General features: G+C 43.0%; 1 protein-coding gene across 5 annotated transcripts in view; it reads right to left on the bottom strand.

Annotated features, from left to right (window-relative positions):
- The window catches only part of DIP2B (disco interacting protein 2 homolog B), a 66,347-nt gene that overhangs the window by 37,499 nt on the left and 14,876 nt on the right, over nt 1–13,972 (bottom strand). For 4 of the 5 annotated variants that reach the window (XM_030510674.1, XM_030510676.1, XM_030510680.1 and 1 more), the window contains exon 2: nt 747–818. In XM_030510674.1, coding sequence (XP_030366534.1) covers nt 747–818 — 72 coding nt within the window. Of the gene's footprint in view, nt 1–746; nt 819–12,688; nt 12,789–13,972 lie in introns of those variants that run through there. The other variant, XM_030510675.1, reaches the window with a different exon arrangement.

The raw sequence follows: 13,972 nt of genomic DNA, 5'->3' as shown, positions 1-13,972 counted from the left end.
TTTTGGCAGTAGTTCAGTCTCAGAAAATTACAGTAAGTCCAGGCACGACTGCCTGTCATCCCCATTCATTCCCCAAACTAAGAGCCAGGCACATTAGTTTTTAATGGTTAAGCATTTCAGCATACCAGTAGTGCAGTTATTTTGGGTAAGCACCCCCATAATAATTATTAGGTCTACTTTCAGCACATCCTTCAGTTTACAATTATCCTACATACAAACATCTTTGTTTACATCAGTTTCTTTTGGTTCAAAGTAGATGAATTCAGCTACTCTGGCACAATAAACCCACAAAATAGGAAAATTCTAATGTTTCTCCATCAAGGAATTAAGAGGCTGGAAGAAGGATGCACTACAGCCCAGCTCTGCAGTTAAGTCATTTTAAAGAAGGTTTCAAGAATGATTCTCCAGGACCTCACACTTTAGGAATGATTCAAAGCCCCTGAGTTCTCAGCTGACAAGGGAGTAGGATGTGATTTATATATGTGGGAGATAAAGAGAGGGCATACAAAATGTTGAAATACACAGCACTCTGCAGAGACCCACCAAACAGCTCTGGAACTACCACGAATCCCTAGAGTTCAATGGGAACCAAGTGAACTAGAGGCAAAATACTGCCCATGACTTCACAGCATCCCTGCAACCTCCATAGTGTAACTAAGGAAACACAGAGGAAACAGAATAGTTCATAGATCCCTTTAATGCCAAGGCTACACAGAATTCTTATGCCAACTGAAACAAGCACCTACCTTGGGTTTGTGGAACATACGGAGCCAGAAGCTTTGCTCTCTTCTTCTCATACCCCTTTTGTGTGATGTCCCCTAAAACCAAGGAAAGAAAACTCATTTAGCCATGTCCTCATTTTTCAGGTTGAGGTCTCTCTGCTTTTCTTTTCAGTTCCACCTAAATACAGCAATGCATATGCTCAAGAAAACCTGAAACCAAATAAATGCGAGTACATTATGATTTCAAAGCCTCCGTGCTACAGAATACTGTACTTTCCCTTGGGATCAGGGATATACACTATTTAAATGCAACAATTTGAATCAGAACAGCTATCTAAATGGAATATCAAAGCAATGAAATCCTAAAAAGGGAAGCTGAAAGTGCATGAAAAATATTCTGTAACCACAAAGCCAACTTATGCTAACAAAATGGAGTAATTCCCAAACAAGAAAGCAAATGCAAATCCAGAGCCTTGTCTTAAACTAATCAAACTGAGATCAGCTTTTAGCAAATAAAGTGAGCCCACTGCCTGTTTAGGGCACGTATGAAAACCAAGGCAAGGATGAACAGAGTCACCTTCTAGACTACTGCCCACCAGCACAACCTACGACCCAGAACATCACACTCTGAATCATGTTTGATATTCAGTGAATATTAAAGAGGGTTGTGGTTTTATTAATCTGGTAATAGCTGTAATTCCACTGTTTGCCTGCTGGTAGGAGCATGCAACAGACAGATGCTCCATAGAAGCAAAAACTCTAGAAGAAGAAAAAAAGTATTAGTAAACTTTTCCCTTTCTTACAAACCTAATCTGTCTGATCCTGGAGATGGACCATCTGCCTGCTGCCTTTTCTCACATTACAATCAGAACTACAAGACTGAAACCTGAAGGGATTAAAATAAAAAGCCCTGCAGCATTTCAAGCCTTTTTGCAGCCTGACCTGCACTTGTAACCTCTTATCTCCTGGGGCCGAAAGAAGCGACCAAATACACGTATCATACATGAATTATCTGGTGTTATTTCTCAAGCTAAAATGAAGCCCTTCTGTATTATAACAAGAAACTAGTGATCACAAACAGCATGTTTGCTTTGCTATGAGCCTGATTATTGCAAGGCAAAGGAGTATTAGACACTGAGCAGCACAGGCCACTGTATCTGCTGCTGCCTTACAGCATCCTTCTGCCAGACACATCCAGCCTGATCTGAAGGGCCACATCAGGAAAGGTGATTAAAGGGTTTAGGCTCTAAGCGTCTGAACAAACCCAGTGTCTCTGCTAAAACATTCCAGCTAACTGGCCCTTTTGGTTATAAAGGTGATTTTGCAGTACTGAAATGCTTGGAAAGGGAATGGAGTTCACTCCTTTGTGCTGGATGGTCAGATGTGAGTGTCACTTGAACTGCCGACTAAGAGTTTGAAAGCTGAAATGGACGGGTACCTGCGCTGCTCATGGAGGGACAGCATTTGCACACAACATTTTATCTCACTCCTTTAACACTATGTTTGAGTCAGGCCCCAACAAGTCCAAACAAATCCAGCAGCTGAAAATGAGAATGTCCATGAAGCACTGAAATGCCAACCAAAGCATTAATTTAATGCTTGATTGCAATACATAGCTCAGTTACATTAATCCAGCTCAGGAGAAAGGTATGCTGCCAGTGGAAAAAAAAGTACACCTTCAAAAAAAAGAGCTACACAAAGACTCTACGCCAGGAGGATAACATTTTTAGCTACCAAATCCACCAGCTTTTCTGAGATTTGCCTCTCCAGAGGCAGTTTTAATTCCCCACATTTGTTCCTTTGGGTGGCAGACAGGGTGACTGCCACAGGAAAACCCAACCTGTGCAGGCACTGGGAGGGATTTTACCTCGTGAGGCAACGCACAGATTTGTTTGCAGCTTGTTATTTGGTGATTAATTTCTCCACAACATTTAATGGGACTCTTGACATTGGTGGTTACACACTATACATAATAAAACTTTTGCCACAAAGTTTTGGAATTACTAAGGAACACCAGGACATGACAAACAAATACCAGTGCTTTCAATTTAAGTATTATAGCATCATATTGGGAATATCTGGAACATACTAGGAAGCAAAGAATTCTCTCTAATCATTTGTTCCACACTAATATCCTACTAAAACAAACCCATCCTCTAAGGAGTGCAGGCATTCTGGTTCACAGGTTTGCATTTGGGAATTTAAAGCTGAGATGAGATACTACTGAGAACTGGAAAGGTAACACAGAAGGCTCTCACTAAAAAAGCTTGTGTGCAGGTATGGGTGACAGGTCTCTAAAATTAGGATCTGATTACTACAACCACAAGAGTTACACCCAAAATGACATCTCCAGTCTTGGAAGTGAGTGCCCCTTTAATATGCTGCATGAGTGGAATGAATTTATTATGTAAAGCTTTTTCTTTCTGGTCATCCATAGTCCAAATTTGGTATCAATCCCCTGACACCTAAAGCAAAGAATCACTAAGAGAGAGATTTTCTCTCCCCCTATCCCTTCTCTGCTTATCTCCAGGAAATGGAAATGCCTAGATCCGAACATAAATGCGGACTTCCTCACCAAGTATCATAAATTACAGCAACAGGAAGAGCACCAAGACAATAGGACCGGCAATCTCAAGAACCATTCACTCCTACTACATAAACCTGGTAAATCCTCAACCCCACTCCCATAAATTAATGCTTTGTGACATTTGGTGTGCTAAATTCTTCCAGTTACCTGAAAAAACAACCCAAGAACCACAACCCCTCTCCGCACAGATACAAGATGCGGTATTACAACGAAAGCATTCGCAAAGCAAATGAGAGCTGACACTATAGCTTTAAAATGGTGCTTTTGTTTGTTCATTCCTAGGAAAGAAATGATAAACACAAACACTTACTGCTGAGACATTTTTCTGGCCCTTTGCCAGCTACAACTGTTTCTGTTCCCTTGTAATCTATATTTATCTATACCCTAAGCTAGCCATGGTTGTGCCTCCACATGCTGAGCAGGCCTTGCTAACGAAGTGGGATTCACCTCAAAAGGAAGCAAAGCTTCAGCTTCATTTCAGTCAAGACCCTTTTGCCACAATGATTCTTGTGTGTCACGATTTTTCCTCCTACCTCCGAATGTGTTGTCAGGGATCTTCAGGGGTTTGGGTTTGTGTTTTTAAAGCACACATGAGTGAGCCAAGCTGCTGAGCCCTGATGCAGCAGAGGAACAGCCTCTCCTTCCTTCCTGCCAACTCTGCTGCAGTGACAGCAACCACCAGCTCAGGTACAGTGACATCTTCAACTTCCACACACAACCAGTGCATCAGAGCAGACTGAGAGTTAACACAGCCCACCACCACCACCACAACCCAGCTCGTCAGCTCCACACATACCATTTGCCTCACTCTGTTACCTCCTCATAGGTAACATAGTTTTTCCATCCCAAATGCAAAGCTCTACTGCCAACAGAGGTTAACTCACCCCAGCACATGAGAAACATTCCCCTGCAGAACCACCAGCTCAGTTTTCCTGCTCATTTGCAGCGCACAGGATGGACCAGGTTCACAGAACATGCTCCTGGCACCAGCATTACGTTGCTTCAGTAATTCCTCACCTCACGGTGTATCACCATACCATTCCTCTCCCCCTTTCAACGCTCTTCCCCCTATTTCATCTTTTCTCTCAACATTTTGAAAAGAAGAATTTCAAGACATCCTGCTTCTCAAGACACAGCAGGTCTTGCAAATAGACAAGTGTGGATTCAGAGCAGGAAATAACTCTAGACTGATGGTTTGCAGAAACAAGTCAACCTCAATTGGGGAGCAATTCTTCCCCACTTGGAATGCCCTGATAACAACCCTGACTGCAGACATCTCTGATGAAATCCAGGAGGTTTGTGATTGAACATGTGTACATTTGAGAAACAGAATTCCCTAGAAAAATGCAAAAAGTGGGTTTTGAGATTCCTTTTTCATAGGATTCTCCTAATTCCTTGGGAGGAAATGAGAATTGATCCTCACCACGCAAATCCCATCCGGATGTTCTGACCATGGGGAGTGCAAGAGAAAAGATGAACTCGGTGGTGACAAGAAACAGAGGGGTATGGGCTTACCCGGGGCAGGAGGAAGCCTGGGGAGCTACAGCTATCAGCCTGGATGTTCCACCTATATGCAAATCAAGCCAGAGAGAAGCTGAAAGCTCAGGAGTCTCACCGCCCTGTGACGCCAGGCTGCTTTTCAGCAATTAGAGTTGATGATCTATTCTAACCAGTGGTGCTCAATCAGTGCAAGGTGGTAACACCAGCTAATCCTGCTACGCTCAGACAATACTCCTCTTTCAACATCCTTGCTCCCCTTCCCCCCCTGGAATGAGAACACTGAATCATTTACTGTCTAACAAAACCATAATTACTACAGTGGAGAAATTAAGGAAAATGATCACGTAGTGCACAGCATCTCCCCAACAAAGCCTCCAAACACTTCACTGGATCAAGCAAAAGAGTCAAATTTGAAAGCAGTTTGTACTGCATTTGGGAAAAAAAATGTATGCTTAAAAGAAACAAAAAGTTGACGTTTCTAGAAGTTCATGCTGACAGAGAATCGTGGAAATGGTTCTGGGACATCCATTAGCCCCCAAACACAGATAGCTTCTCTATTTAACAGCAACAAGATTATAACAAAGAGAAGGAAATAAACTCTATTATCATCACTGCATCTGCTTTTCAAGTCTCACCCCTATAAATGACCATAATGACTTGGCCTTTCTTGCCCACTTCCCTGCTTCACCTCAAGGCACATGACAGGCAACATCTCCCTGTACTTTTATCACCTCAAACTTCTGCTGAAAGAATACAACATAAAATCTGGTTTTGCAGGGCTTGGTTTTGGATTTCCTTTTCCTTTCCTTGACCAGAAGTAGACACCAAGCTGTTGATAATGAAACCCACAAGTGTAACTGGAAGTCCCCAAAGTTCTTTCGTTGCATGCCACTTCCAGATAAGGTCTTTGAGTGTGACTGAAGTGTTAGGTGGCATGTTTGAGAAGTCTGAAATGGGAAAGGAATGCACTTTAACACTTAGAACTGTCTCAGTTATGGCCTAGGCAGAAAATAGGTATCAAACCAATCAGTGCAGCACATAGTTAAGAAATGTTGTTGCCCTAATTTATATATTTGTAGGTATATACCACCTTTCTTCCATTTCCTGGAGGGTTGGCAACTTCCAGGCATCCTGCACTCCCCCCTGATGGTTTCACCAAGGCTTAAAGCTCAGTCTCAGGCTTCAGCAACCCCAAAGACAACACTGAAATCTTTCAGCAAAGGCTGTGTGCTCATACTGACTCTACCCGTGAAATGGTCTTGCACTCCTAACACTCTTTGGCTATAACTTCAGCACAAAAACTGTGTTTGAAACAAGTTTAGACAATTGCCTCTTTCTGTCTGAGGCCAAATGATGATGCAGCTCCAAAGATTCCCTCCTCCTTCCTTCTGGTGAAGCTGTATATCAGGTTTCCTCCTTGAAGACAATACCAAAGTCTGCAACGTAGTGTCTTCCAGAAACAAGTCACTGATTTCTTGAAAGAAATAAAGCCTTCCTCCCTCTGTATGTCACCAAAACACCCCAAGAAAAACTGAACAGGCTTGCACTTTGCAGTTTCCCTTTAACAGCACCATTCTGTTCTCATTAAGAACATGAATAGGCTACTGACAAATACCCAGCAAGTCTTACAAAGCTGTGTTTGTTAAGCACAAGCATTATACTGCTACAGTTTCAGTACTAAAAGTCTCACAGACAGATCAGCTCCAGATTAATTTATATACACACAACAAGTCTACTTGGCTCCAGCACTGTGCGGACTCTGTTCCACACTTTCAAATTCTAAAGGCTTATAAATGTTGCTTTACCAACTTAAAACTATTGTAATCTCAACATTTACTATTTCAAAAGAATGCAAGTCAAGGTTAGGTTTTGGTGTGTGTCATTTAAGGTCACCTCACCACAAGTCACTTACTATGTGCCTTAAGCCTTGTGAAATATTTTGTTGTTTCACCTTTAAACAAGCAATCCAACTACTGAAACTGTACTGAAGAATCTCTTTCCCTTACAACAGTACTTCAGAGTTGCAGATGATCCACTGACCTCCAGCCACCCGTCTGGGCGCATGTATTACAAGTTAATAATCTTAGATGCCAACTGGGTGAGCTAAGGACAGAGGTCAGTCTTCCTTGTGTGCATGGGCAGGGGGTGACCAACGACAAGGAGATGTCACCAGCTCAACTTCAGCTAAAGACCCTCCCTTCCCCACAAGAAAAAGGGACACACATGGTAACTTATCATTACCATTTCTGCTGAAAACAGTACTATCCAGGGTCAGCAAAAGGAGTTCTCAAAGGCAAGGCTGGGACACTGAAAAATGCTTGGAAGCTTAGCACTGTAAATAAAAGAGCCTCTTGTACATGTACTACACTTCTGTTGGTTCTTCTCGTTATAGCAGACATAAGAACATTCTCACACGTCACTGCATGCAGTCCTCACACCATCAACGCGACCCCGGTATTCTCAGCATTAGCTTCTTCAAAGCACTTCCCCAGCTGAGCTGCTCAAATGACCATGGAGCCAAACTTCAAGCCATACCTCTAGTTCATTCGCATGGAAGAGCTGAAAGGCCAGAAGCACTTTGCCTTTCAGATCCTCACCTGTGATAACAGGATGCTGACACACTTGTGCATCAGCAACTCGAATCATGCTATCAGTGTGAGTAACATCCACCTTTACAACAGGTAAAATGTCCAAAACCCTTTAAAACCTTTAAATACATCACTCAATTCTGTTAACCCTGATAACCCTACTAAATACAGGCTCTGCTTGCTGCTTCTAACAAATACCTGCAAAATGCAACCACTGAACACCAACTTTATGCAAGACATTATATTGCTAAGTGCAGGCATATAAATTTTACATGTTGTCCCGAAAACCAGCACATGCACATAAATAGCTTAATCCCATATAAAAATAATAAATCTTGCATGAATCCTCATTGGGGGGGGAAGGGGGGGAATCTTTTAAATAGCTACAACTTGTCATAGGGAAAAAAAATGCATTTTCCATTCTGAATGCTCCAAAGGGCACAAACCCAAAGTTTTGTCACAAATAGAATTTTACAAAATCTATGCAAGAGAAATATTTTCATCTATTTTTAACAAGTAGTCAATGAGAAGAATGTGAATGTAGATGCAGGAGCACTTATCGGTGTTTCTAATACTAGTCCTGCATCAGACCAATGCATTAAAATGGGGAGTAACAGAAAGTGTCACGTACACATAATAGTCTGTGCTGAGTAAAGCAAGACACCTCAGAATGCATATATAACCTCCAGATGAAGTGATTCTGCCCTGAATAACAGCAGAAAAATCACATTTATTCCTCAGACCAAACACACAAACCTACCCCTCTACCACCAGACTGAAAACCAAAGTTTCCCAGGAAATGACTAAAGTTTGTGCAAGAGAAACAGCCCCGTGACTCAGCACTTATTCAGTAGCTAGGTACACCACTGCCGTCCTTAAGGTAGAAACTGAACTGTTAGAACAGTGAGTGCTGATAACCTTCCATCCAGCCCAGCTACAAGACATTACACACAGCGTGCACTTTCTCCAGGAGACAGGCTAGCACAGACAGATGATTTTCCAAATCAAGGCTGGTTTTAGTGCAGGAATCAAAACAAAAGCAGAGCCATGCAGGCACCCAAAGAGAACTCCGTATCTTGCTGCAAAATGCTTCGGCACACACCCACAATTCAAAAGGCAAATGGTATTTTCCCTGGGGTTTACCACAACCTGCAGTAAACAGCCCTCAGTGATGATGTGGGGCTCTGACAAACATGGGGATTGATTCATGTCAGATGTGTGACACTTCTACCCCACCTGCAGCCACCGGTGACACCACAGATCCCAGTATTCAGTGAAGGCAGAGTCCCTGCTTCCATTCTGCACCTCGGCTCCAGGACGGACCCTCATGGGGTCGTTTCCTCTCAGCTTTCTCACATGAACTCCCCAGCATATTTCTGCAGCCTTTTGTTCAGCAGCTAACGTGCCCACACGAAACCATCAGAGTATTACCACAGCGGGGTAAGATTAAAACAGAAGTTACTATGGGTTTAATCCTGAGCACAATTCTTATCACCTATCCCTTCCTGGTTCTCAGATGCCAAAACTTAATAGTTCTCTTGAAACAGGCTTTGATTTTTCTAACCTAAGGCAACTACTCCTTGCTGGTAACTCTTCCAAACCTGACACCGTAGCAATACCTTTGGCAAACCATCCAGAAGAGCAGTTTGCATGTGCAGCCCATTTCAGTCCAACTGTACCTGAAGTTACTTTTTGTAACTAAATCCTGGATTCTTGCATAAGATGCAAGAATAGGAGAAGAAAGAGTTAAGAGCAATTATTCCCTTATCTATTGATCAAGCACACTGCTCACACAAAAGATTCAGGCATGGAAATGCAACTCTGACCTTCCCTTAAACACAGTGTTAACAGAGCACCAACCTAGTTGGCAGCTCATACTGCACGGTAGCACAATAATTATGTATTTCCAGATGGGAAAATGCTATTCCAAATCATAGTGGGATGAGCACAATGATTATGCATGATGAAACAAAGGAAGAGATCTTGCTGAAAGCGTTAGCACTTAAAAGATTGCTCCCCAAACAAAAGTAAAAAAGAAATAAAATCAATTGCAAGAATGACTTTTTCCAAACTGAAGAGGTGAGACATCGATCGTGACATGTTTTCCCACATGCCTCCTACCCTGGTTTTCCCAAAGAGGTAGCACCAAGTGCGTATTCTTAAGGATGTCACTCCCATTTCAGAGCAAAAACAGAACAGAAAGCGATGCCTGCTCAAGCGAGCAAAATAAACTGTTTTTCCCGAAGCACTGAAATCTGAAACACAAACCACAGTCATTTGACAGCAGTACCGAGTGCTTCCTCTAGGACAGTTACTATTAAACAGTATTAGTCACCGTAACAGAATTCCATTACTCAAATTAAAGCAATACAATCATTAATCTTTTACCCAGCCTCAAATTAGTGCGCAACACTCGTCATTTCACCAGCAGGAACTCCCACGAAGCTCCAGAAGTACCTGACAAAGAGACAGCAGGCAGACAACATGAGCAGCAACAAAATTGTTCTTAGCTTTGCTATCCATTTGTTTTAAGCCTGGCTAGGGAGAACCAAAGGACTTTGTTAAATAACCTTAAACCTGCAGCCCTCCACCCCAAACACACAGTTCTACAACCCCAGAACTGTGTTCAGGTCAAAGGGATGCTGCCCCATGGAGCAATCCTTGCTGTGTACAAGCTCAGGACCTAGCACAGGCTCCTCTATGCAGAGACCAGGCCACCTTTTCTGGACTGAAGAGGACAACCCATTCAAGTTGGTTACAAGCTTGGCAAACCGGGTTTAAACAGAATGAGCAGAAGAAAAATGCACTGTGCAGCATGGCATAAGCAGCAGATTTCAGGCTCTGAGCTCAGTACAGGCTGTGTTAAGCTTTCAGTTATGTTTACATCAGCAACCATGGCTTCTTGAGGAATTCCAGTGCTAAGGAAACCACGTTGGCATGTCACCAGCAAGCCTAAGAAACCCCAGTATTGTGTCAGCTGCAATGCTCTTTACAAGCAAGATCATGCGAGGAACGACTTCTGTGCAGGGCTCTTTCAGCATGCGAAAGGAGAGGCAGCGTCTGCTTCAGAAGCACTTTGTTCCAAGGTTGGACAGCAGGATGTGGCAAGATCCTTATGTGAAAGCCTTTAAGCTGTGTGGAAGATCAAAATAATGGGCAAAATGTACTGTTAGCAGCAAACATGAGAATCTCACAGCACTGCTCAGCAATCCAGCTGCGTGCTGTAAATCCAGCACAGTCACTGAACTCAGCTACTCAAGGGAAAACAGGCACCTCTCCCAGCACATCAATGCGTCCCAGTTCTGCCCACTAATAGCTCTTTAAAGAGAATGACATTCAGCTTTTGGTACAAAGTGGGCCTTGCACTCTCTGCCTTTACGCAGAAACCCCATGCTGTCATCAGAAACAGAAGGAATGCTCAATCCCTGTTTGCTGGCCTTGTTATGCAGGATATTGCAATACCAGACAGACCCTTCTGTCCTTCCAAAACACATGGATTCTTCTTGCCTTGTATCAGCACATCCCCAGGACAAATATCCTTTCGATGCTGACACCAGTGGACCTTGTAAACAAACAGGCTCAAGAGAAAGAAAGATCTTATTCAACAAGCTATCTCCAAACCCACAATTACTACTTGCAGTGAATTTTCCTACTGTGGCCTCTCCAAGGGTGCAGTATCCCCCTTTCCAATTCAAATAAACTGAGTTCTCAAATGTCTTACTTGTGGAGAGAAGGAAGTGTAGAGAAATCAGGAGGATTATTTAAGAGCACACAGTCAGCAACTTGACAAAAAGAATGTAAACAAAAGGAACAAAAGAGCTTGCAAAAAAGATATTGCAGTTACAGATGTGATTTAGTTTGAAAACTTCAGTCTTTGACAGCAAATTGATACAGGAATTCTTTACAATATGCTTCCAAAGTACCGTGTGTTTATTACAGACCTTGTCACTGCAACCTTGGTAAAAAGCTGCTCCTGAGATCATGTTTTCTCTTCAAGCATTCACATAAGCAAACTCTACACGAGAAAATTTCTCTCTTGTTAATTTTCCATTAGTGAAAAATAAAGCGGAAGGGAACAGCAGAGTAATCACAACAAATGACTCCAAACCACCTTGCTGGAAAGTTTCAGAGTAGGGAATTGAGGCTCTCAGTAACACAAAAACAGGATGACACAAAGCTTTGGACAATCGCTACTCTGTTTGCACAATACTACAATTTCTGCAGTGGTTTAGAGAGGCTGAGAAAACATCTCATCTGAATTCCTCCCTAGTCCTGGTCTACCTAGGCCTGTAAAGCTGCCTTCGGATTCCAAATTGCTGACAGCACTCTGCTCCTCTCCCTTCCAAACGCTCAGCTCATGGCAGCAGATTCCTCTCACCAGGGCAATGGCCACTTCTGACGTGGGCTGATCCACACACAAAAGTAACTCCCTTCTGGAAAATCAAAGCTACCACCAGGAGACAGATTAAAGCCCAATAATCTCACTGACAGAAGCCTCGGGAAGAATAAACTGGACAGCTTCCAACAGCACTGTCTCCACTGTAGAGGACTGTGAAATAGGGACTGGCCCTAACACAATACATACGACACTTGTAATATTAATGAGTCAGGCCTCTAACTACACACAGGGGCTGAATAGCAATGAAAGAGGAAATGGGTTTTACAGCTGGCACCTGGAACATGGGCACAGCAAGCAAATACTGCTCTGCTGGCTAAGCAAACACCTCAACACTGTCACTGACCACAAGGTTCCATGTGATTCTGACACTTCTGCACTCTGTTCCCAGGTAGGCCTGAGACATTTGATACAGTGGAAATAAACTCACTGTGGTTTATTTGTAATAAAAAGGGAAGAAAAATAAACATGTTCCTCTTTCAGCAGGTAAATTCAGCGCTAAAGTATCAGTAGACAGACCTAGTTGTAGTTCCTTCAAACAACAGGTAACTGACCAAGCAAACACTAGGCAAGTGGAAAGAAACATCAACTGGTGAACAGAAGTGGCCTCTGCCAGAGGCGAGAATGCCAACTGCCCTTCCCTTCTGTTGTTTCCATCTTGAATCACCAACACAGATTTTGGGAGGCTCGAAGTGGGACTCGGTCTCAGCTCACGGGGCTGTCAGCTGAACAGCACCAGCTCCAGCACAGGCCTGATCCCAGAGCACAGTGCAGAACAACTATAAGCTTGTGTATTGAAGGCAGCTGCAGAGAGTAAAAAAACACCAAACAAGCTCTAAACTGCTTCCAAATACTCTTCAGGCCAAATGATGTCATGCACTGAAAGGCAACGTACCTGCACCAGATCTGCCCTCGTGTCCTGCGCTCTGCACTTGAACAAGAGAAGAAACTTGATGTCTAGTAACAGGTAAAAACTTCATGGTGTATTTGCACTACCAAGCTGCAACCTCTTCAAGATCAAATTTATCCTAAAAATGGGTCCAAAATGATGAAGTATCATTTATCTAAACTTCTAAACACGTAACAGCAGCGTATCAAACACATTTCAGCTCTAACCAAGTGAAACTTGAACACTTCCTTGTCCCCAACACACCCACGTTGGCTCTGTGAAAGCAACACAGGGCTGGAGCTGAGAACAGTGATTTCTGTCATGGCACAAACGCTTTGAGCTTCACGAGTCCAGCATCAGAGCCTTGTTACGGATGAAGCACAGAGAGAAAAAGCAGTGGTGGAGGTTCTCTGAAACCTGCTACTCCGCTCACGGCACAGCTGAGCGCATCCGTGTCCTTCGCTGTAGAGTGATAATACAGACTGGTCTTTATAGGCAACAAGAAGTATTCCTTGGATGTGACACAGTATTTGCTTGGCTGCACTCTAGCTGGAAAAAAAGGAGAAACTGCTGGATGTATTTTATGGTTAAGTTGATGGTAAAGTTACTTATTGAACAGCATGAGCTTCTTAAAAGTATTTGAGTCATAAATCAAAATAAACAAAACCACTTTCCACATGGTAAGTTAATCAGAATGCTCTCTCAAGTTGTCCTCACATACACTACCAGAGGGAAGAAAGCCTGACAAATCTGCTAAAAGCTTGAAGAAGCCTAAATTAAATATTAATATTCTCAAAATGATGAAGCCAGCACAAGCCTCTTTTGCCACTCCAGTTCTGCACAGCCCAGAGCAAGAGATGAAAGATTTCTTGCAAACACTGACGTTGAGATGGAATTATGAATAAAGCAGAAAAACCCCAAGGTTGGGAAAAGCAAGCTGTCTGAAAAAGCAACAACCAGCAAAGTGCATTCCCAGTAAACCAGTAACAAGAGTTCATTGTTATAATGCCAGCTAATGAAAAGCAGAGACAAAAGGTGATCACCACTGCACTGGCATTACAGTTACGTTCAGCACGACGAGGAAAAACTTGTGCTGAAGATGAAGTTGGAATCACTCCCTCCAAAGTCCCACTTTTGATGCATGGGCATATTCAGAAGGCTCAGCTTCAAGTGAGGTCCCTGGAGAGACAAGAGAGGATCTCCCTCAAGGAGGAGCGCATCCATAGTGCTGCCTTCCAGTAGTTTAGGGATTGCTGGGTTGGTGCTTTGTTGAGATGCTCCCTCATCTTT

This window comes from Strigops habroptila, chromosome 23, assembly GCF_004027225.2.
Source record: "Strigops habroptila isolate Jane chromosome 23, bStrHab1.2.pri, whole genome shotgun sequence".
Taxonomy (NCBI): domain Eukaryota; kingdom Metazoa; phylum Chordata; class Aves; order Psittaciformes; family Psittacidae; genus Strigops; species Strigops habroptila.
This window is presented reverse-complemented; position numbering and strand designations above follow the sequence as displayed.